Source organism: Pogona vitticeps, chromosome 3 (genome assembly GCF_051106095.1).
Source record: "Pogona vitticeps strain Pit_001003342236 chromosome 3, PviZW2.1, whole genome shotgun sequence".
Lineage (NCBI taxonomy): Eukaryota > Metazoa > Chordata > Lepidosauria > Squamata > Agamidae > Pogona > Pogona vitticeps.
Window position 1 is genome coordinate 161,133,366 of NC_135785.1, and position 22,383 is coordinate 161,155,748.

The 22,383-nt window shown below is 40.8% G+C and overlaps 1 protein-coding gene across 2 annotated transcripts in view; it reads left to right on the forward strand.

Moving 5' to 3' along the window:
• ITGBL1 (integrin subunit beta like 1) overlaps positions 1 to 22,383 on the forward strand; it is a 223,911-nt gene that overhangs the window by 810 nt on the left and 200,718 nt on the right. The window contains exons 2-3 of one of the 2 annotated variants that reach the window (XM_078391412.1): positions 8,320 to 8,906; positions 11,216 to 11,427. In XM_078391412.1, the coding sequence (XP_078247538.1) occupies positions 8,806 to 8,906; positions 11,216 to 11,427 (313 nt within the window). In that variant the 5' untranslated portion in view covers positions 8,320 to 8,805. Of the gene's footprint in view, positions 1 to 8,319; positions 8,907 to 11,212; positions 11,428 to 22,383 lie in introns of those variants that run through there. The other variant, XM_072994646.2, reaches the window with a different exon arrangement.

Consider the following 22,383-nt stretch of genomic DNA (forward strand, 5'->3'; position numbering starts at 1 on the left):
TTTACCCATGAGCTCTACTATTTGGCCTCCAATAACAAGATTAAGATCAGCTGGTCAAGACTGTCAAAGGTGTTAGATGTGCAATGAAAAGAATTTCCTTTGTTTCTGGATAAAATCTAAAATTGCTTCTACTCCTTTATATTTGGAAACTGGATTTGGGGAATATATCTCTTTTAAATGTAACACTGTATATGGTTTTGCTTTCAATCTGTGTAACAGATAATGAGTGTTTGATACGGATGTTCAGTTGATGATATTTTAAGTCCTTTCCTGTTTGTAAATATATTCGCTTATGCTTTAAAAGTATTTGTGTGAATGCAACTCCATAATATAAAGGTTTGCCAGGTTGTTAAATAAGACTTTCTCCAGAACTTTATCTTACGTAAAGGTAAAGGTTCCCCTTGACAATTTTTTTGTCCAGTTGTGTTTGACTCTAGGGGGCAGTGCTCATTCCCGTTTCCAAGCCATAGAGTCAGTGTTTTGTCTGAAGACAATCTTCTGTGGTCACATGGCCAGTGCGACTTAGACACGGAATGCTGTTACCTTCCCACTGAGGTGGTCCCTATTTATCTACTCGCATTTGCATCCTTTCGAACCGCTAGGTTGGCGGGAACTGGGACAAGTGACGGGCGCTCACTCCGTTGCGTGGATTCGATCTTACGACTGCTTGGTCTTCTGACCCTGCAGCACAGGCTTCTGCGGTTTAGCCCACAGCGCCACCACATCCCGAACTTTATCTTATGTGGTACCAAATGTACGTAAGTAGTGGAGAGAACTCCAAAATTGGGGGGGGGGGGTGTTTCCTCATGGACTCAGCTGTTTTTCGTCTCCCTGTTCCTAGTAAATTGTTGTATCTGTTTTCAAACAAACAAGAACTACTGTGGTAGAGTGGACAGAGTGTCAGACTAGGACTCAGGAAGTCTGGGTTCAAATCCCTGCCTGGCCATGGAAACTCACAGGGGCACATAACAAATTTCCAAAGTCTATACTGAAGGTTGACCAAAGAATCACAAAATACTGTGAGAGGCCAAAAAAAATGTGGTAGTTTTTGAGATGATCTAATCAGGCATGATGTTCAAAGTATAGCGGAAAGGATGTGTGAAAAGGAAGACAGCTTATCTTAATAATAATAACTTTTGAACTGCAGAGTTGGAGGGGACCTATGGATCATAGGGCCAGCCCATCACAAGGAGACACAGTGGGGAATTGAGCTCTGGAGCCAGAGAGGTTGGGAGTTCAATTCCTAAATCACTGAGCTATCCAACATCCCTTGTTGCTTGTCTGCTTCAAGATGTTGGTTAGGCATCCTTCAGTCTTGAGAGACTGTGGTATCGTGCTCTGTATGGAGGACTTGGAACAGCGTCTAGTGTGGCTGAGAAGGCAAATTCAAGAGTGACAATCCATTCCACACTGAAGACAAATCCAATCTGTACCCTGTCTAGCTCCCTGATTTTGCTGCTTTTGTGACTGCCTCTTTGCCTCGGCCCACTGGACAAGGATCTCTTCAAATTGGGAGAGGCCGTGATGCACCGCCTGCCTCCAGGCTGAACGCTCAGATGTCAAGGTTTCCCATCTGTTGAGGTCCATTCCTAAGGCCTTCAGATCCCGCTTGCAGATATCCTTGTATCGCAGCTGTGGTCCCCCTCTGTGGCAATTTCCCTGCACTAATTCTCCATACAGGAGATCTTCTGGAATCCGGCCATCAGCCATTCTTACAACATGCCCAAGCCAACATAGACATCACTGTTTCAATAATGTATACATGCTAAAAATTCCAGCTCATTCTAGGACTACTCTGTTTGGAACTTTGTCCTGCCAGGTGATACCAAAAATGCGTCGGAGACAACGTATATGGAATGTGTTCAGCTTCCTCTCCTGCTGTACACAGAATCCAGGACTCACTGCAGTACAGGAGTGTACTCAAGACACAGGCTCTATAGACCTGGATCGTGGTGTATGCCGTCAGCTTCTTATTGAGCCATACTCTCTTTGTGAGTCTAGAGAACATGGTAGCTGCTTTGCCAATGTGTTTATCCAGCTCGACATCTAGGGAGATAGTGTCATAGATCATTGAGCCAAGGTACACAAATTCATGAACAACCTCCAATTCTTGCATGGAGATGGTAATGGAGGGAGGTGAGTCCACGCCCTGGCCCATGACTTGTGTTTTCTTCAGGCTGATTGTTAGTCCAAAGTCTTGGCAGGCCTTGCTAAAACAATTCATGAGTTGTTGGAGGTCTTCAGCAGAGTGGGCAACAATGGCGAAGAGGAAGTCCCGCGTGCATTTCAGTTGGACTTTGGTCTTTGCTCTCAATCTAGAGAGATTAAAGACTTTCCATCTGATCCAGTCCGAAAACAGACACTTCTGTTGCAGTTCCAAAGGCATGCTTCAGCATGATAGCAAAAAAGATCCGAAACAGGGTTGGCACGAGGACATAGTCCTGTTTCACTCTGCTTCGGATGTCAAAGGAATTTGATGTTGAGCCATTAAAAACTACAGTGCCCTTCATTCCTTCATGAAAGGACCTGATGATGTTAAGGAGTCGAGGTGGACGTCCAATCTTGGGAAGTATTTTAAAAAGGCCAAGTTAACCAAGTCAAAGGCCTTTGTAAGATCTATGAAGGCCACAAAGAGTGGCTGTTGTTGTTTCCTGCATTTCTCCTACAACTATCTGAGGGAAAATACCATGTCATTGGTGGATCTATTAGCTCGAAATCCACACTGTGATTCTGAATAGAATCTGTCTGCAAGCACCTGGAGCCTCTTTAGCACAACATGGGCAAGCAGCTTCCCTACAATGTTGAGAAGAGAGATGCCACGGTAGTTATTGCAGTCGCCCCTGTCTCCTTTGTTCTTGTACAATGTGACAATGTTTGCATCCTTCATGTCCTGTGGTACTACGCCTTCACTCCAGCTAATCGAAAGACTTCATACAGTTCGGTGGTGATGGTCTTTTTACAACACTTCAACAGGGATGTTATCCTTTCCAGGTGCCTTACCAGAGGCAAGGGAATCCAAGGCCGATTTTATTTCTGCTAAGGTTGGTTCGCTGTCCAACTCTTCCAAGACAGGCAGGCATTCAATGTTATTTAATGCTTCTTCAGTTACTACATTCTCTCTGAAATATAGCTCAGAGTAGTGCTGCACCCAGTGGTCCATCTGCTGTGCTTGGTCCTGGATTAACACACCTGTAGCAGACTTCAGGGGAGCAGATTTCTTCTGTATTGGACCTAAAGCCTGCTTGATACCATCATACATTCCCTTGATGTTACCTGTGTCCGCTGCTAACTGTATCTGAGAGCAGATCTGAAACTAATAATCATTCAAACATCTCCTGGTAGCCCGTTAGACTTGGCTACGCACAGCTCGAACAGCTTACAAGTTGTACTCACTAGGACAGGCTTTGTATGCTGCTAGAGTTTGTGGCGATCCCCTCTGAAGCCCCTATTCCCCAGGCTTTCACGAGGTTCTCGCTCTTCTTCCTTCTTCGCTGCCACCAGCTATTACTGCTTTAATACCACTTAATCAAGGAGAAATGTGTGCTTTCAAAACTTAAGTCATTTATTTGATCAGGGAAGTTAACATCTGATTAATATTCCATTGGTAAATCACAGGTTGCTAATCACTTGTATTTGTATCAGTTCTACTTTGACTTTAAATCTCTAATAACTCTCTGTACCATTCAACGTTCTTACAGAACTCAAACTCACTCTAAGTTCACTTTTAAGTTTCACACTGTCTCTCACTCACAGAATCTCCCTCTCAGTCTCCATACACCAGCCTTTATATCCAGCCCCCCCCTTGGCTCCACCTTCCGTCCTCTCATTGGCTCCTACTCCACTGTTCAGCTGTGACAGACAGGTGAGGGCAGGGCTGTTCGCTACGCAGCTCTCCTCTTATCCTCAATGGCTGGCATGAACTCCTCCGAATGGGTTTCAAACCAGTTGGCCATCTTTTTGGTCTTCTTGCCAAATGTGGACAAGGCAGCGTTATAAACAGCATTTTAGAAATGTTCCCATTGTTCAGGTGCATTTGCATCAGCTGGGCCTGGAAGGGGTTCCTCAAGTGCTCGGGCAAATTCTTCCACTTTTCTTTGATCGCGAGTCTTGCTGGTGTCAATATGTGGTCTTCCTTCCTTTTTCATGTGATACAGTCTCTTTGTTCACAATTTTATTCTACTACTTCAAGATGTAACAGAGGAGGAATATTATCATCGTCATCACGTGCCCTCAAGTCAGTTCGGACTTATGGCAACTCTTTTCAGGGTTTTCCAAGTAGAGAGTACTTAGAATTGCTTTACTGTTCCCAACTTCTAGGGGCACCCTAAGACTGTGCACCTTGCCCATGACCACACAGACTGGCTTTTCTCCCTGGAGGCACAATGGGTATGTGACATCCCAGCCTCTGGCTCCACAATCAGTGAGCTATCCAGCCAGCTTGTTGTTGTTATTGTCGTCTTCTTCATTATGGAGGAGGCATACTGCAGAGAAAAAATGGGTTTCATCCAGGACAAACCATAAACTGACAACAAAGCTGGAAAGTCTCCCCTTCTGCCTTCACCTGGACTTTTGTTTTGTTTTTGTTTTTAAATGTCTCTGCACATTTTTTATGGCTTTTGTGTTGACGGCATCATCTCAGTATGGAGTTTGCCATTTTTGGGGGAGGGGAGGTAAAAAGTAGGTTGAGAAAATGCTGAAAAAAATGAGAGTTCCATCTCTCAGGTGAAATCTGCAGCGCCAGTGTCATCTGTTTAGATCCACTTCTTTCTCTGCAGTATCCCTCCTCCATTACATCCAGAAACAACATGAAGACAACTGGAACTTAGGATCAACGGAACATCTGATCCCTATTCAGTCCTTACCTTCCCAGCTGTTCTCAGAAAACTTAGAGAGGAGTGACTCTCCAAGTGAAGAGCAATGGAAAATTGTGTATAGTCTCTATTGTTGTTGTTGTTTAGTTGTTAAGTCTTGTCCGATTCTTCGTGACCCCATGGATCAGAGCACACCAGGCCCTCCTGTCTTCCACTGCCTCCTGGAGTTTGGTCAAATTCATGTTGGTAACTTCGGTGACACTGTACAATATGAAAAAAGAATTAGAGAAATATAAAATTAAAATTAGTAGATAAAAACAGGAGTAGAAACACACTGAAAATAATTGATAAAAACACAGCAGTCCCATTTAAGTGAAATGTTCTTAGAGAGCCAGCCATTAAGAAAGTGCCTGTCTAAAGATAAAGGTTTTTTCCAGCTTGCAGAAGGGCAGCAAAGATGGGGCCAGCTTGGTCTCCCACAGGAAGGAGTTCCAGAGTTTGGGAGCAGCAACAGAGAGGGCCTTATTGAATATCTCCACCAAATGCACCTATGAGGATAGTGGGAAGCATTTTTTTCTCTTTAAGTTTTCTGCTGGGAAATATTTGAGACACTTTTTTTAAAGGTCATTTTATACAAGCCATTTTGTCAGGATGGTTTTCATTGATAATCAAGTTGAGCTTTAGCCAATTGAATTTTTCTAAAACCATAGAACAGCCATATCCCATGCAGGCCAAAAGCATAGTGGGTATCTCAGAGGTCCTTGGTGACTCCTTTTGACAACCTCCCTGGCTTAACTGCTGAAGCTGTACAAAATCTTACATGAACACTGAAAGTTTTCCTACATTTTTGCTATAAGAATATCTGTTGGCAAGCCTTGATGCAAAGAATCCATGTCTGCAAAGCAAAGCAGATATTTGTGAGACTGATATGTGACATCATATAACAATGCCTTATTTATTCCACCAGTGTCCCTGCAGTCATGAACAGGATGACCAAACAGAAGTTATATAGACTTTCTGAAACCTTCTAGAACTGCATAGGACATTATCCAATCAACAGTACTCATAGAAATAGAACCATTGTTGTGCAGATCTAAATGTTTTTAATACAGGTCACTTAAATTGGCACAAAACAGATGCAGATTCTTGTCTAAACTGAATTAAGCCTATTATATTTTAGCTGTTAGATATTATGCTCCAAGCTAGTTTACTCATTAGGCTGAAATTTGAAGGTCTTAGAAGGACCATGACATTAAGTAACCCATTAATGCCTTCAAAAATATTAACAGGAAAAAATATGCATACTGACAAGTACACTTACATATAAAAAACATATCTGACAGTACATTTCATACTTCTCTTCTATCCACTATGTTTCATTCCTAGGAATATGTTGCTACTAGGCAGAATTATGCTGTGGGCAATGCCATCTCCTTATGAGAACTGACAGCTGGAAAGTGAAACTCTACAGCAAAATCTTAATTCTATACCAGTCAGTGAAAGTTCATGTAAAGTCTGCTATGACATTGGCTTGTAGGGTGTGGTTGGAGTAACAGTGTGTACGGAGATGTAGTGTACGAGTAGACGTTGTCTAGAGGGGCGGGGTAAAAAATTGAATAAATAAATAAATAAATAAACTGTTTCATTAGATGATGCAGTTAATAGTTGCAAGGAATACTCTGTGCTGGTCAGTTTGAATTATTGTTATTGTTATTATTTTAAAGTTCATATCCTGCTTTTGCTCTTGGTGAGGATCCTGAAGCAAAATACAGATAAAAGGAGGTGGTATTAAAGTGCATCTATTTGCATCCAATCTTATTCAGAGATCAAAGTATGCAAACATCTGTCATTGACATAATGGGACTGACACACTGTTAGTTTTGCCTGGATCAGAACTAGGAAGAGTCACTGTTGTGGACTCTAACTCCCAGAATCTCCCAACCATCTTGACTATTCACCATGCTGGCTTGTGGGGGCTCTAGGAATTATCATCCATAATAGTAACTTTCCCAAGTTCTGCCCTGGCTCACGTCTTAGATCCACAAAATCTTCTTATGATCAACAAATTATCAAAAGTACCAAAATTTCAAGTGTGTTAAAAATGGAAGTCTTGAAAGCTTGCCATCCGTTATTATGTTCTGTGTAGAAAAAGGCAGCAAACAAAAAATAAAATAGGTTCTAAAAAGTTCTCTGCTACTTTTTAAAAGTCTAGATTCAGTCTGTACAGATGTTAGTCTTTTGAGGGACTTGTTTTCAATGCATGTCTTGTAGATGTATCATGAAGTTTTGAACCCAGTGACTTTTCCCCACCACTACTAATTTTGTACTTATCTACAATCTGAATGCCATCTAAATCTTTCACAAGTAAGTGGCAATGAACGTACTAATCATGAGCTTCTTACAAAAAGTCATTGCATGAACGAAAATCACCTATTCATTGTGTGTTGTTGTCGTTGTTTTGGTAAGTAGTGGCCCATATTTCTGAAACCTAAACAAGTACTGTGATCAGGTGCCTAGTCAGAGGAGTCTTTTCAACTGGAAATAATTCCTCCTCTTTGTTCAGCTTTCACTTCATGTGTTTGAAGGATACTAGCAAACATGGACATGAGCAGTTGAGCTAGATGCATGAGCTAGTAGCTTCTAGGATCTTGTTCAAGATTTTGCACACAGTTTCCTTTACTTAATATAGCTAAAAGTGAAGATGTTCTGTTTACTGTTTGACAGAATTCTGAAAAGACCAATCACAGGCACTGGAATTAAAAACAACACCACAGAAATCATGGAAATCAGTCTGTGTCAGTGAGTGATTGTGGACTGCACATCAAGTTATTTTAAATTGTATGAAGATGTCACATCTCGCTGAGTCATATATGTAAATCTAGTAAGATATGTAATGTTTTCTTGCATATTATATGTTATCTATACTGAATAACTACAATTCAAAGATCTGTACATTTTGAAAAGCTATTTAAAGCTTCATGTCTAAGTGATCTTAAGTGTTGCACTGAAGAGTTTTTTAGTTTCATATTGAGGGTGTCTGGGTAATGTTTGGATGCTGGAAGATCCAAAGTGAAGCAAACGGCCCTAATTCAGCTATCCCAAGAACCTGAAGTTCACATACAGTATTCTCTAATTTGCTCCTGAACCTCTTGAGCCTTATCTGATTGGAGAACTGTACATTTCACATTCACTCCTACAGTACTAAACACATATACTGTATATTGTGTCTCAGATGATATATATACAGAAAATACAGCAAATATTTTCTCTGAATGCCTAAAAATATAAAATATGGATAGAATAAGTGTTTACAAATCTCATCATATCTGGAAAGTATCCACTGTGTGGCAAGTCTAGGTTTGCTGCCACTTAATGTGTAAAAATCTACACATGCCAAGGAACAATGTTTTGACCCTGAAGTCAGCCTGAACTGTTTATAGTATGCTGCCTTTTCAAACCAAGACTGAAGGGGAGGAGAAAACTGACTTTGTTTCTTTTTTTTCCCTAGCTACTCTGAAGAATTTGAGGCATTCACCTGAACTCTTAACATTGCACTTGGATACAGTTGAAAAGCGTTAACGTTTTCTGCCAAATAGACCTTTCTCCCTCATCACTGTGCCACGATTATCTCAAAACCTCGGTTAATCAAAGTTTACTCGAGTGTACTTTCTGCAAATGCTTATAGTGCCTGTCTTTCAAGAATGAGACTCGCTTGCTCAGGACACTTTATTATGTCAAAATAAACCATCTGGCTGTACAACTGTTTCTAATTACTTCCCTGCCTAGACTGTAAACTTTGGGGTTTGGCACCAGTTTTTCCTTCCAGGATGCTGCCCAAATCCAGCTTCCAGGCAGCTAATCAAAGGCACTTGGTGGAGCACAGGGGGAAGGAGCCGGTTTTGGCCAGCTGGAAACTCTGCGAGCCTCCTGGGTCTGTCTGTATTTCGGACTTTCCTGCTGAACTCCTCATTTGCTGCTGCCTTGGGATCTGACCATGTACACACAGGGAGTCCTCAGCATGGTGCTGCTTCTGTCGACATCCCCACTGTTCATTCTACTGCCTGAGATTCCACAAAGTTTCTCGCTGTCCCTACGGTAAGCTTTGTCGGTTTATTTAGCAGTTCACCTTCTGGGTCTGGGCAGCAGGTTGTGGAAAGAAAGCGGCATTAAGAGGTGTGTGTGTGTGATTTTCCTTCTCCCTCTCTCCCTCTCTCTCTCTCCTTCCACACACTGCTTCCCTCTGTAAAGTGAAAATCCATATGCAGAAGCAAAGTTTCAAATGCATTCTGAATGTTAGCCACCGACATGTGTGATACATCAGCTATTCCAGATTACAAGGTTAAGGAGAAAAATGCCTCTAATATAGAAGTCAGCCCTGATGAGTGCAAGCTGGATCTTCATCAGATTTGTTGATTTTGTTCTCCTAGGTTCCTAATGTAATTCAGTTAACCCTGTCAATTTTTCATATGCCAGTTTTAGGCAGCTCCATATACACTCATGATCCTGGTGAAGGCAGCCTTGAAGAAATTACAATATGTTAATCTAGACCAATTTTGGCCTTTCTATCAGAAAATCGATAACAAAAAAGAAATTGATACATTCTGGTTAAGGTGCAGCATCATGATCTCACATTTGGAACCCCACAAACATTCAGCCCTGTACTTAAAAAAATTCAAGAGTTGAAGCCTGTTCTGGATGTTCTCATGCACTTATAGCTAAGTTATTATCTGGATCATATCATCCGTATATCCCCGTGCTACCAGGAAACATTACAAGCATTGTATTTGTGTCAAATGTGGGAAAGGAGAATTCATGAGGTAAATAATACATCCCCTTTAATCTTGAGTATATGCCAAGATATCATCTTCTGGAACCTCTTTGGGAGGCTCTTGTCATTTCCAGAACTTTTAAGCATTGTAGACAATTGCAATGAGATTGGGAGACAGCTGGGTCACTACTTCATTCTGAGATTTAAGGTTTACTAATAATTAATTCACATAATAACTCAGTGGCTTGGTTCAAGCTGGAGGTCCTTCTTTACCTCTGGAATCTTTGAAGCATCTCCACTATGAAAGGCACTCTTATGAAGATGGGAAAGAGTATGAGTCAAGTGTAGTACATGTACTGTATAGATAAGGAATAGTTTATCCATTGCTAACTCCTTTCATGCAGTGGGCAAAATAGACACACTCACAGGGAACCAGAACCTCTTTTTTTCCATGTTGTTATTCTTTCTTCCCAGCAGTCAGGGTCACAGAGATGTCAGCAAATGAACTTGCTCCATTCGCAGCTTGAATCACACTAGCTTTTATCCATACATAAGCACAAGATCTCACAGGTGGAAGGATGTGTGAACCAGGTGGAAACCAGCTTAATGTCTCGAACAGGACTATAGCTGAATGTTTGGTTTGTTTTTTTTTGTGTGTGTGTGTTTTTGTTTTTAAAAATCAGCCTAGGTTACAGTCTGGCACTAATCCATAGAGTAGGAAGAAATCATGCCTTCTCCTCACTTCTGACTGGCGTTCCGCAATATACTTGGACATCTCATGGATATCTGCTGGGCTTATTTTGTCTGTGTCTCTCAGTCCTGTGCTAATCACAGAGGGTGATCCAGTTAGTCCAAGTGTTCAGGTGGACATTCATGCTGAGGGAGCATGGCGGCTGAAGAAAGTAGCAGGGAAGAGAATAGGCAGTGCAATGGCTAGGAAGAATTGCATTGAAATCCTAACTATCATGAAGCTGGACAGATAACCGGTTCTGGGCTAACTACCTGAAACAATTGTTGTCAGGGTAAAAGAAGGAATCTCTTTAAAATATCTCCTTCACAAGCACCTCAGCTCTAGTACAATAAATAACAGCCATGATTCTTTTGTAGATTTACGCCGTGCAGCGGTATAAACTGTGGACAGTAAATTGTTGCTCGCAAATGAGTTGCCGCTCATGTTCCTTGTCCTCTGCCAGTTGTGCAGCTACAAATCCAAGTCGCAAATTACTGATTGGTCTCTATTCTCCACTGTAATGTCCACAATTGTATTGTAAATCCACAATAGGATTCTAACCATTATATAGCAAAGTGTTCCTCCTTCTTACTGCTGAAACAAGTTGTTTCTCAGGACTCATGTTCCTCAAGTCACTTTGGATTTTAATTCAAGAAACAGGAATTAAAACCTTGTTGTGGATTTTGAAGTCATAATCTGCGGTTAACGTCTGATCCAATAGATTTTTACTCACAAGTGCTTTGCCTCATTTTTATTTAGCATCCTGGATGTGTGCATTTTCTGAAAACCTTATATGCCTGAGTTTAGTGCTGAGATAATCTTAAATTATTTTGTCAGACAGACCCAATAAGAGAGGCAAGGTCTGTGAATATGTTTGTAACTACTTGTCCTTTTCATCTCCAGCAGCAATGGTTTGGGAAACAACTCATCTTGCAGACTGTCCCATTCCGAGTCAGAGCGCAGATGTCGAATCTCGGGTGGAAAACTGTGCAGTGGCAGAGGCCAGTGCAACTGTGGCATCTGCATTTGCCAAGTGACGGAGCCAGGCAAATACTATGGCCCACTGTGTGAATGTCATGAGTGGGTCTGTGAAGCATACGATGGAGAGATGTGTGCAGGTAAGTGTGACATGCTGGTCCACAAGAATCCCTCAGTATGCTTCAAGAATGGTTTTTGCTTCTCTATACTCATCTGAGCTAGCCGTGGACACTGCTGGGTGATGGGCACATCACAGTCTCCTGCCCGAGTTACAGGCCCATGGGGCTCTGGGAAATTCTGCATGGGTGGGTGAAGGCAGCAGAACTGAGCTGGCAGAAGCCATTGGAGAAGAAGGAGCTTGGCTAAAGCATCAGCAGGGTTAAAATTAAAGTGGCACAATCAGTTTTTGGAGTTTGGTTGATCCACTGAAGGAATTGGTGTTAAGGTGCTAGAAAAAAATTATTTGGAGTGTAATGACAAAAGCCGGAAAAGATTTCTCCTGTTTGGAGTTCTCACACCATTGAAGACTATGTAAAACTCTCTGGGTTTGTCTCCAAGTGATGAATCAATGTGCGATAGTAGTTAAAACTGCCGGACTCAGCCTGGCAAAACTCAGCTTCACATCTCCACTCAGCTATGAAGCTCACTTAGTAGGTCAGCCTCCATCCTTGCAGCCTAACTTACCTCACAGGATTGCTTGGAGAATAAAGCTGGGGGAAGGAAAAAAACATGCCTTCTACCTGGAGCTTCTTGGAAGAAGAAGAATGTCATTGTGATAAGCTTACTACACATATATGTAAAGGGGTGTGCACTGCGGATGTTATCAGTAAGTTACTCCTGTGGTTTTTATAAGTCCATACATGGACTCAGTGTTACTTTTGGCTCTAAGAATCTTGGAAGGTAGTGAAGTTGCAGTCTAGGGCTAAACTAGACAATATGCTAATCTGGGAGAGGGGGGGAAGAATGAGAAGTACTTAGAAGAAGCGCTCCCTCAAGTGGTGAGAGATTTCTAGTTATAGAAATGCTTTTTCTTGCCTCCATTTAGTAATATTTGTTTCCAGATTGGCCATTGAAAGATAAGCATGGGCTAACTTCAAGTATCTTATTGCTGAGGCATGCACTTCTGTGGAAATCCCATCACTGGGAGGAAAGCATGTTAATTATAGCAAGTATGTATTTCTCTTAACATCTAGCATGGCCCTAAATTTTGGTATGTTGCAACAGGATGAGATGTTGATCTGTTCTTAGTTCATTTCTGCTTCCCAAACAGAGAGTGAGACTATTTAGGTACCATGTGCAAATCTAAACCATGGTTCAAATAGATTCAGATAATCAGTCTTAACTAAGAGAAGCAGAATGTCTTGAGCCAATAATGGCCCTGAGTGCCATGGAATTGTATGTTACACTTGCTCTGTGCTCATTCTGATCTCTGTGATTCCTCCAGTCTGTTCTGCATATAACACAGGAGAATGGTATGCATTGTTTTGGATGTGCTGAGACGTATGGCATATGAACATAGAACTTTTGTTACACTGGCATATTTTTTCATCCCCGCGCAAATCTTCTTAATGTTTTTTTTTTTTTTTGTGATTTATACAGTAACTTTCACTCCTGATATTAGGTCATGCTGCATGGTGTCACTTAGGATAACAATTCAAAGCACACTTCATAGGGATTAAGTGTGGCGTGGCTGGACTTTTGAGCAAACACGCATTAAGATTATGTTGCGCGAGACACATCTGCCTCCATTTCCGTGAACACAGGATTCTGATTTAAAGTATTAAATTAATATGTCCCTGGAATTCGTGTGGTTTGATACTGTGGTGTCCGCTGAGGTCATGAATATTCATCTGATATTTGCATAGACCAATGGGAGTGCTGGAGGGGCAGAGTCACGAGATATAAGAGGCTCAGCAGGAGGAGGGGGAGTTTAGATAGGGAGTTTGAGATTAGTTGAGGAGTTTGAGAGAGAGTTTTGGAGTTTGGGCAGGGGAGGGGTGGTTGAGAGTAGATAAAGGACAATGTTTGTTTAAGAGTTAACAACATTGCTCGTTCTGTCAACACCTGTAACAATAAACAATTTCTATTCGGTTCTTTTAAAATGGCATATGGCCTGGACCTTGATTATTAATAATAGGTAATGTTGATGTAATCAGCTGGTAGCAACTGAAGGGCATGTAGTGTGAGCTCTTACTTTGGTGAAACAAGCAGGGGCCACGTGGGGATCCTGACAGATACCAATAGAAACTCTTGTATGGATATATATTCCCATGGTGCCTTTCACCACCATGGGAATAAGTATAGAGGACACATATTTGCCCTTCCTGTATCTGAAAAGGGGGTTGTGTTCCATGAAAGCTCACACTGAAATAAATCCATGAAGTGCTATGACATAATTTCTTATTTTTCCTTTCTCTTTTGATTCTGCAGTATTGTATTAATGCAATCATTTCAGTATTTTCAACTTTCTGTTTTAATTGTTCAGATTCTGTTGTTAGGATAAAAAAAAGTTTCGATATCTCAATAATGTGACAGCAGAGAAAAACACTATTTTTCATTTTTCAAAATACAAGATGGTGGTGTGCTTTTTCACATCACATCTTTTTCTCTAAACACTTGTACCAGTTCCATGAAATGTGTCAGTTTTTCAGGCCAAACCCCACAATTAGGTCAATGTGAATGTTGCAGAGTGCCATTAGTAACAAATGCATTCCAGCAATGTGCTTGGCAGATACATTTGAAAGAAAAAAAAATCAACTTATTTTAGCAAAAATCTAGTTAAGAATAATGAGTCCAGCAATAACATGGGACAAGGAAGGGCCTGTAACATAACACAAGAAAAATGTACCGTACTTTTGACATTGCTGCTTCATGGGAATGCACTTTCATAGGACATCGCAACGTACTGTGCATGAAAATATAATCGCTGTACCTATATTTTGCATCCAGCTATGTTAAATTTCCACAAGTGAGAACATGTGAAAGGCAAAAAGTGTTGTAAAAGTACCTGCCATGCTGGCTGAGGGATTGTGGGAACTGTTGCCAAAAGAAGCAACTTGTCTAATCATAACTGTATTTTAACAGTCCTTGGACTCTGCCACCTATTCTATCTGGACAATCCTAGCTTGGTTCAGAGGATCTCATGCTCATAACTGCATGAGACAACATTGGAAGGTTTGAGCGAATCCAGCCGAACACAGACTAGAGCTCATTTAAAGGCTTACTTTGTGGCAATGGCTGCAGCAAAAATGCTTCTTCTCTGCTGCCATGGCATCTACACATAGCTGCCCAACAAAGCTGTTTGGGGTGATCAGGGGCCTATTATATTTTTGCCCACAAGAACAAGATGGTGACTACTTGACAGCCTGCTGGGAAGAACATGCCTGCCATTTTGCAGACAAAATATCTTAGATTTATTCCGACTTGGATGCCGTGGTTTATGCAAAAGCATAAATTAGAAATAGTCATGTGACACCCATAAGAGTAATTACCGTACTTATTATTTTTCAGAAGCTTTCATTTGTCAAAGGACATTTGAGCATGTGGTGGCTTCTCAACTCCAAGGGTTCCTGGATGAAACAGATTATCTGATCCATTTCAGTCTGGCTTTAAGCCTGGATATGGGATGGAGAGATCTTTAGTCACTTTTAATCTTTAAGGGGCCACCACGTTTTCGTCAATTTTTTACTTTCCTATTTTGCTTTTATCTATATTGGTCACCTTGGTGGATGACCTGTGCCTGGAACTGGACAGATGGATTGTGTCCCTTATGATTCTGCTTGACCTCTCAGCAGTTTTTGATACCATTGAACATGGTGACCTTCTGGGCCACCTCTCTGAGATGGGACTTGGAGGCACTGTTTCTTGGAGTGATTATCTCAAAAGGTAATGGCTGGGGGGGGGACTTCTATTCAGTGCCCTGGCTGTTGTCCCTCAGGTTTCTATTCCCCCACCCCCACTTGCTATTTACATGTACATCAAACTGCTGGGAGAGAATGTCCAGAGTTTTGGAGTTTGGTGTCACCAGTATGTGGATGGCACCCAACTCTACCTCTCTTTTTCATCTAACTCTAAGAAAACTGTTTCTGTTCTAAACCAGAGTCTGGCCTTGGTAATGGGATGGATGTGGGCAAACAGACTGAGACTTAATCCAGGCAGAGGTGTTCCTGATCAATCAAAAAGCAGATCAGGGAACAGGGATTGAACCTGTGCTGGATGGGGTTACACTTCCCCTGGCAACTCAGGCTTACAGCTTGGGTGTATTCCTGAACCCATATCTGAGCCTGGATGCCAACGTCTCACGAGTGGCCAGGAGTCCACTTTCACAGTTAAAGTTCCATTACTGGAAGCATCTGGTTTAACTATGGGGACACATACCTTAGTCACCTCCTGCTTGGGTTCCTGTAATGTGCTCCAGATGGGGCTGCCTTTGAAGATGGTTTTGGAAGCTTCAGCTAGTGCAAAATGCTGCAGTCAGACTGCTGATTGGGGCCAGTTACAGGGAGCCTGTAACTCCTCTGGTACAACAGCTTCACCGCCTGCCTATTTGTTTCCAAGCCCAATTCAAAGCACTGGTTATGATCTATACAGTCCTACATATGGCTTGGTTACAGGCTATTTGAAGGACTGCACCTCCCCATATGAGCCTTCTCAGCTCTTAGGATCTTCAGGGGATGGCCTTCCCTGTGTCCTGCCATCTTTTCAGGCATTTTGGGTGGGGCCATGAAAAGACCTTTTTCTGTGACTCCTCTTAGTTTGTGGGGTGCCTCCTCCCATCTTTCCAGCAGCTTGTTCTTTCTAGACAGACTTGTAACATCTAATTTGACAGTGAAGAGTTTTAATTTTGGGTGATGCATATTATTATTACATATGTTTATATCTGTTTTAACAGTTAAGTGATTATCTGTTTAATTTAGGAAAATGTAGTAATTTCCTGTGCTTTTAGCTGATTTGTTTTATAATAATTTGTGAGCCATCTTGTGCCCTGCAATTGGGAGGAAGGTGGCATAGAAATAAAATAAATAAAAATAAATTTATGGGCTAAGGAGCAAGGTCACTGAGGGACATCGCTTTGTCTGTGCTTTCAGTAGGAAGGACTTGAGGCAGAAGGGGAAATGTTACCAATATCAATACTATTTCTAAGGCAACAGAGCTGGTATACTCTCTTTTGCTTGTTGTGCTGTTTTCTGTACAAACTGAAAAGGGCCAGTATCAATATTTTATCTCAATCCTAATGGCCCTAAAGTTGTATTGACTTTTCCACTCTAATACTCAATGAGGTCAGTGGCCTTTTAGTGTAAGGTGTGTTGGGTGGGAATTAAGACCAAATAACTTAACCTTTCTGTGATATGAGGGCATAAACTACATGCCTCCATTCCTTCCAAACTACAGCACTTCACACCTGTAATGTAATCTGTATTGTTTCAAGAATATTTCTCTCTGTAAAACCAACTTGTAGTCCATATATTCTATATGGTGTAATGCTTCAAAAATATTTATCTATTTGCATTTCTCAGTTAATTTGATGGGTTTTATTAAAACAGATTTGGATCATGGGAGAAATTAAGCATTGTTTTCCAAGATATTAGGATGTCTAAATGATCGAAATACAGTGGAAATGCTCTTCTAACAAAACTGCTGTGTTGATGCAGCACTGAAGATGAGTAAACTTTGAATAATGATGATGATGATGATGATGATGATGATGATGATTTCTTTCAAGAAGATGATTATTATTTCTTTCAAGAAGATGACATGAGTAAAATATTAGGTATCTGTGAGATTCCATTGAGATTATGTTGAAGGCCATTGATTGGAATCCTGTAGATGTTTGTGTAGGATTCATATAGCTTGCCATAGCTAATTGTAGCTAATTGACAAGGTGCTGGAGCACATCTGAGTTGAGCATCTGCATGTGTGACCAAGCATGTGATCGAGATGGGCCATGACACCTCATCTATCAAACATGGCACGTTATGCAAAACTGACATAAACACTAGTAGGATTCTGGCCATTATATATCCAATGAGACATTTACTATAATGTAGAGATTTGGATGTAAATAGAACTAATGAGCTTAGACCATGGTTATTGCACAGCAGTAATTGTAAAACTTACAGAATACTGTAATAGTTTATATTTTAAAAATAGATATTGGTTGGACACACACACACACACACACCACTTTGTGTGCTTGTTGTTTATATTATGAAGTATTATTAACATTAGTGTTCTCTCTGCAACTATATTGTTAAAACTGCAGAAGCATCATTGTTAGTTCAAATGTGAAATCTAATTTCTTTCTAAATGTTTGCATTCATTGTAAGATAATTTGAGATTTGGAAAAGTAACATAAAACATTTTAAATAAATAGGTACATGTGCCAAAAATGCAATACTCTTATTTATCAGGATAGCTTAAGAATAGCTTTCAAAGTAATGTATGTGTGGGGGAGTGAGATACTTAATACAGAAGTATCCTATTGTTTTTGTAATCACACATCTTTGTAATGCTTAAAGTTAAATATCAGAATATCTTCATGTAATTTTCCAATTTATTATGTATGTAGAACATGTAATTATTGCAGGAAATACACTTTGGACATGATGGAAGAAAATTAAAAGAAAAAGCTTTAGTCACTTAATGCACTCTGTAGATCTCTACTGATGTTTGCTAGTTTGATCTAGCATTGAAAAATGCTTTGAAATGATAGCAGATCAATAGTCACTTAGGAGACAAAGAGCAGGATGTTCCTGGGAGGTACAGGGGAGGAACAAATTAAGTTTCAAGCCTATAACTGCTGCAGAACATTTGTGCAAGTCTTGTATCCTCTCTTTTAACAATGTGCAATCTTTTGCTGTATAACTATTAAGTCTTCAAAACGACAGCAACAATATAAAAACCAAGTGAAAATGTGTCATCTTCCCTCAGTGCCTCTGAAGCTAGCATGCATTCCATGCTTTAAATGTCTATATCTGCCCAGAGACCTTTGGGTAGTGTGGGCAGCATATAAATTAAATTAAATTAAATTAAATTGAATTAAATTAAACAGACAGACAGACAGACAGACAGACAGACAGACAGACAGACAGACAGACAGACAGATAGATAGATAGATAGATAGATAGATAGATAGATAGATAGATAGATAGATAGATAGATAGATAGATAGATAGATAGATAGATAGATAGATAGATAGATAGATAGATATCATATGAGGTTATCTTGTGTAAAAACAAGTTCCTTGCTAACCAGGTATGAACAATGTGAGGTCCATAACATCATGCAAAAAATGTCAGATATGCTTTATGGTCCAACAGAGGTTTCAGAAACTGCTTTGTTCCACTGACCACCCAGGGATATGAAAATGGGATTGTTGTCATGCACCTGGTAGACTATACAGTAATAGTCGGTGTACTTTGTTCAGTGTGACAGTTGACAGATTGTTCAGGTTCACTGTTAGACATAAGCAACAATCTTTAACTCACAAAAGTATCTAGCATTACTGTAGTGATATAGACAAGTAGTTGCCACAAGTTTTGATTATGTTATATATATCAGCCTTTCCTTCTATCATGTTTTCCAATCTGCAATATATAGATTTTGTGCATGATATTAATGTTAACTGAAAAGAAACTGCAGTCTTATTTTTCTTTGTTATTAAAATATATGGGGACATTCTCATTTTGCTTCTGTTATGCTGTTTAGTTTAATGAAGACCTTTTGGTTAATCTTTCCTTTGAGATTAACGCTGATCCCAAGGAGGTTAAGCCAACATATATCAAAAGGCTTGCTTGTAGTACAAACACTGAAGATGCATTGATAATAAAGCAGATTTCAGTAATTTGCCTGAGGAAAGCAAGGCAGCAGTGTTCCTCTTTGTATTAAACGCTAAATTTTAATGCATATTAGAAGTACATTAGATAGGCCACCTGAGACCTGGAATGATTTTAGAGCATGAGGAGAAAGGGCAGTCTTATTGGAAGGTGGCCTTTCTTTATTTGTATCAGAGTGTTGCACAATTTAAACATTTATGAAGTATAGATAAAATTACAAATGAATCGAAATGTTAAGATAATTAGTTGTGTCAATGAAGAAGAAAACAGCTTTCAATGTCAGGAAATCTCTATGGTTATTATTATTTCATAAAGATAAGCAATGCCAAGCACTTGCATGTATATGGCTGTGCTCAATCAGCGTAGGTGACAGGGGCATGCTTGTGAGCCTCCCTCTCTAATGCACTTGGGGGTTGTTCCTCGGAACTGTGCGCTTTTAGTTGGACAGGTTTAGAAGTTTTCGTATGATCAGGAATGACAATAAGTGATACACGAAGAAGAGCCCGAATACATGACACTGGAAGTGAAGCCCTGCCCCATACCCAGTTTTAGTCCTCCAGTACTCATGAATGCCTGCATAGAGCTTGAGCCTGATCATGATCCAGCTCCGTCTTTTACATAATGGTTGTAACTTACAATCCATTTATCCCATAGCAGTCATGGGCCTGTGCAGCTTGTCAAAAACATAGCGATCCTGAAATACTGCGCTCAAACTGTTCCAGAGTATCCAGTTACCTGGCACTTGATTCTTTAAAAAGCTAGTTTTCATTATAGGAAAACGGGATGCTTGAAAACGGGCAAGTTCTCTTTGAATAAAGGGCAGTTCACCACTGCTCATGGCTGGCTGACAGAGGCAAGCATCTCGCCTTGCATAATGGAAGGATCTCAATTTCACCGCACTGCTACAGTGTTTAAAGATGTGCAACCGTGTGGCGGAAGCCAGCCAGAGGTCATTAACCTTAAGTCCACGTTAGGCACATGCATTATCTGAAGACAGACTTTCAAAATGGACTGAATCAGGGGGTTTGTATAATTCTGGGGTGACCACAAGTCAAGGAACCACTGTTCACACTGGGGAGGGTGGAGGGGCAACACCACGACAGATGTGTCATATCCCAGTTAGCATTCATAAGGCCAGTGACTTGAATTGAGGAAAGATGAAGTCAGAAGTAATGCATTAGACTGAACTGTAGGTACTAAAGGAGAAGGTGAGTAACAGTTGAGGCCCCTCTTCATAAAGCCAGGCTCTGCCCTGTATACTCTAACTACTGTGACTCTGAGACTACTGAGACAGTAAAAATAACTACTCTACAAACTGTTAAGCTCAGCTTATCTGAAACAACAACAACAACAACAACAACAACAACAACTAACCAGCTCAGTTTGATGCCCAGTTCAGATCAACAGTACCATAGCTTAGCATCCTGAACCACCATTTGTGAGGCTGGCATTGGGGCTTGGCTGACATTGGCTATATAGTGCCCTTACATATCAATATTTTCTCCCTTTTGCTGTAGTAGGCTACAGATTAACTGAGGACATCTCTTCCCTGAAGATTGGCAAGTGGGGGAATGAACGCTGACTGATGCCTTCAATCTTTGACAATGAAAAAGGGTCATATAGTGGGATGTGGTTTTCCATTCTGTTGTCACTTCATGTTTGTCCATGGAGAGTATTTTGATTGAGTACTTCTGCCCGTACTTTGTGCTCCATCACACTGACATCTCTGATCAGCTGTGACAGGTGGGGCTAGGGACCTTCTCCTCGCTAACCCTCCATTTTGATGACTCCTGGATATTAGCAGTTGCAGCATCTGGTACATAATTAAGGAGAACTTTCAGTAGTGGCTTTGGTTTATGTCACAGCGTTATAATGGAAGCTGGCAGTTTGATGGCAAAGTCAAAGTCTTCCCCAGGCTGTGCATCTCATTAGGCTGGTGTGGTTGAGGCATTTCACTCTGGATAGTCAGCAGCACATTGGGTTGGAGATGTCTGGTCAACAAAGTCACAGACTCATTTGACTCTTGCTCTTCCATTCTATGAGATCACATATATTCATTTGTAAGAGTATCTTCATGGCCAGCCCCAGACAATGCCCCAATTCCATTTGTTGCCTGAGGCAAAGAAAAATACCCTCTCCATCCCATATCCAGAAACTGTTGAGACTGGTTACTGATTCACTCCTCAACTCTGACAAAAGGACCACACCCGAGAGAGGCAGCCCAGTTTAAAGCACATTTAGCTGTTCAACATGCCAGCACATCGACCACTTGAGGAAGCTGCCTCCTTCTACCTTAATAACAGGATACATAATGGCATTCAGACTAAGTACATTTTGAATGATTAATTTTCATGGTGCTAGTGATTATATCATAAAATGGGTGGAAGAATGACAGCTAGCCTGATTGCCAGTTTTGGGGGGTTTATTTGACATTTATGTAGAAGAGTCAAGTTTGAACTTACTAATGTGAGACAGGCAGTTGCAGAAGAGACACCACCTCTGGGTGCGTTTGCACATTCTTAAAAGTTGCTGGGCCAGTGGTTATCAGAACCAAATTGGACTGGGCATGTTTTAGGCCAGGTCACAATTATACTGTGTGTTTGTAGCCATTTGCCATCTAGTGTTGTCCATAGAAGCTGCCCCATTAGGGCAAATGGGTCACAGCATCAATAGGTTCAGGCTGCTTCCCCATCCACCTGCTCCTGTCTGTTTTCTTGACACTCTTACTTACTGCCAGACTATGGGGGTGGAGGGGCTGGGATTAACCATAACCTCTTCATTCTAGTCTTTGTGGAATGCCTGGGCTGGGTGGATTGATGGGCTAGTGTCGTAAGAATGTAATATTTAAAGATATTTATACAAACCAAATCCCCTGTAGCTATAGCAAGAATGGGCAGCGCTGTAATTCTTAACAAGACTTATGGATTATGATAAGCGCTTTAATGGATTATAGCCCACTCCATCAGATACATTGTGGGCTGTTGCCCATTCCAGATGAGTAAGTATGTTATCCAGAATTTCAGGTATGTGTGAGACCCACTGTTGGGGCTAGAATTGTAAACAGTGAGATTGAAATGAAATTAAATGCAGAAAATATTGACTGCAATAATTATATTATTGGTATTGGCCACTCACAAACCTGCTAAACTAATACATTTTTTTAAAATTGAAGCAGCATTTTACTGGACTATGGGTAATGCTTTAGCAGGCCTTATCTGAAGCTCTGTCATTTTCTAAGGACAAGTGCTGAGACGTAAGGG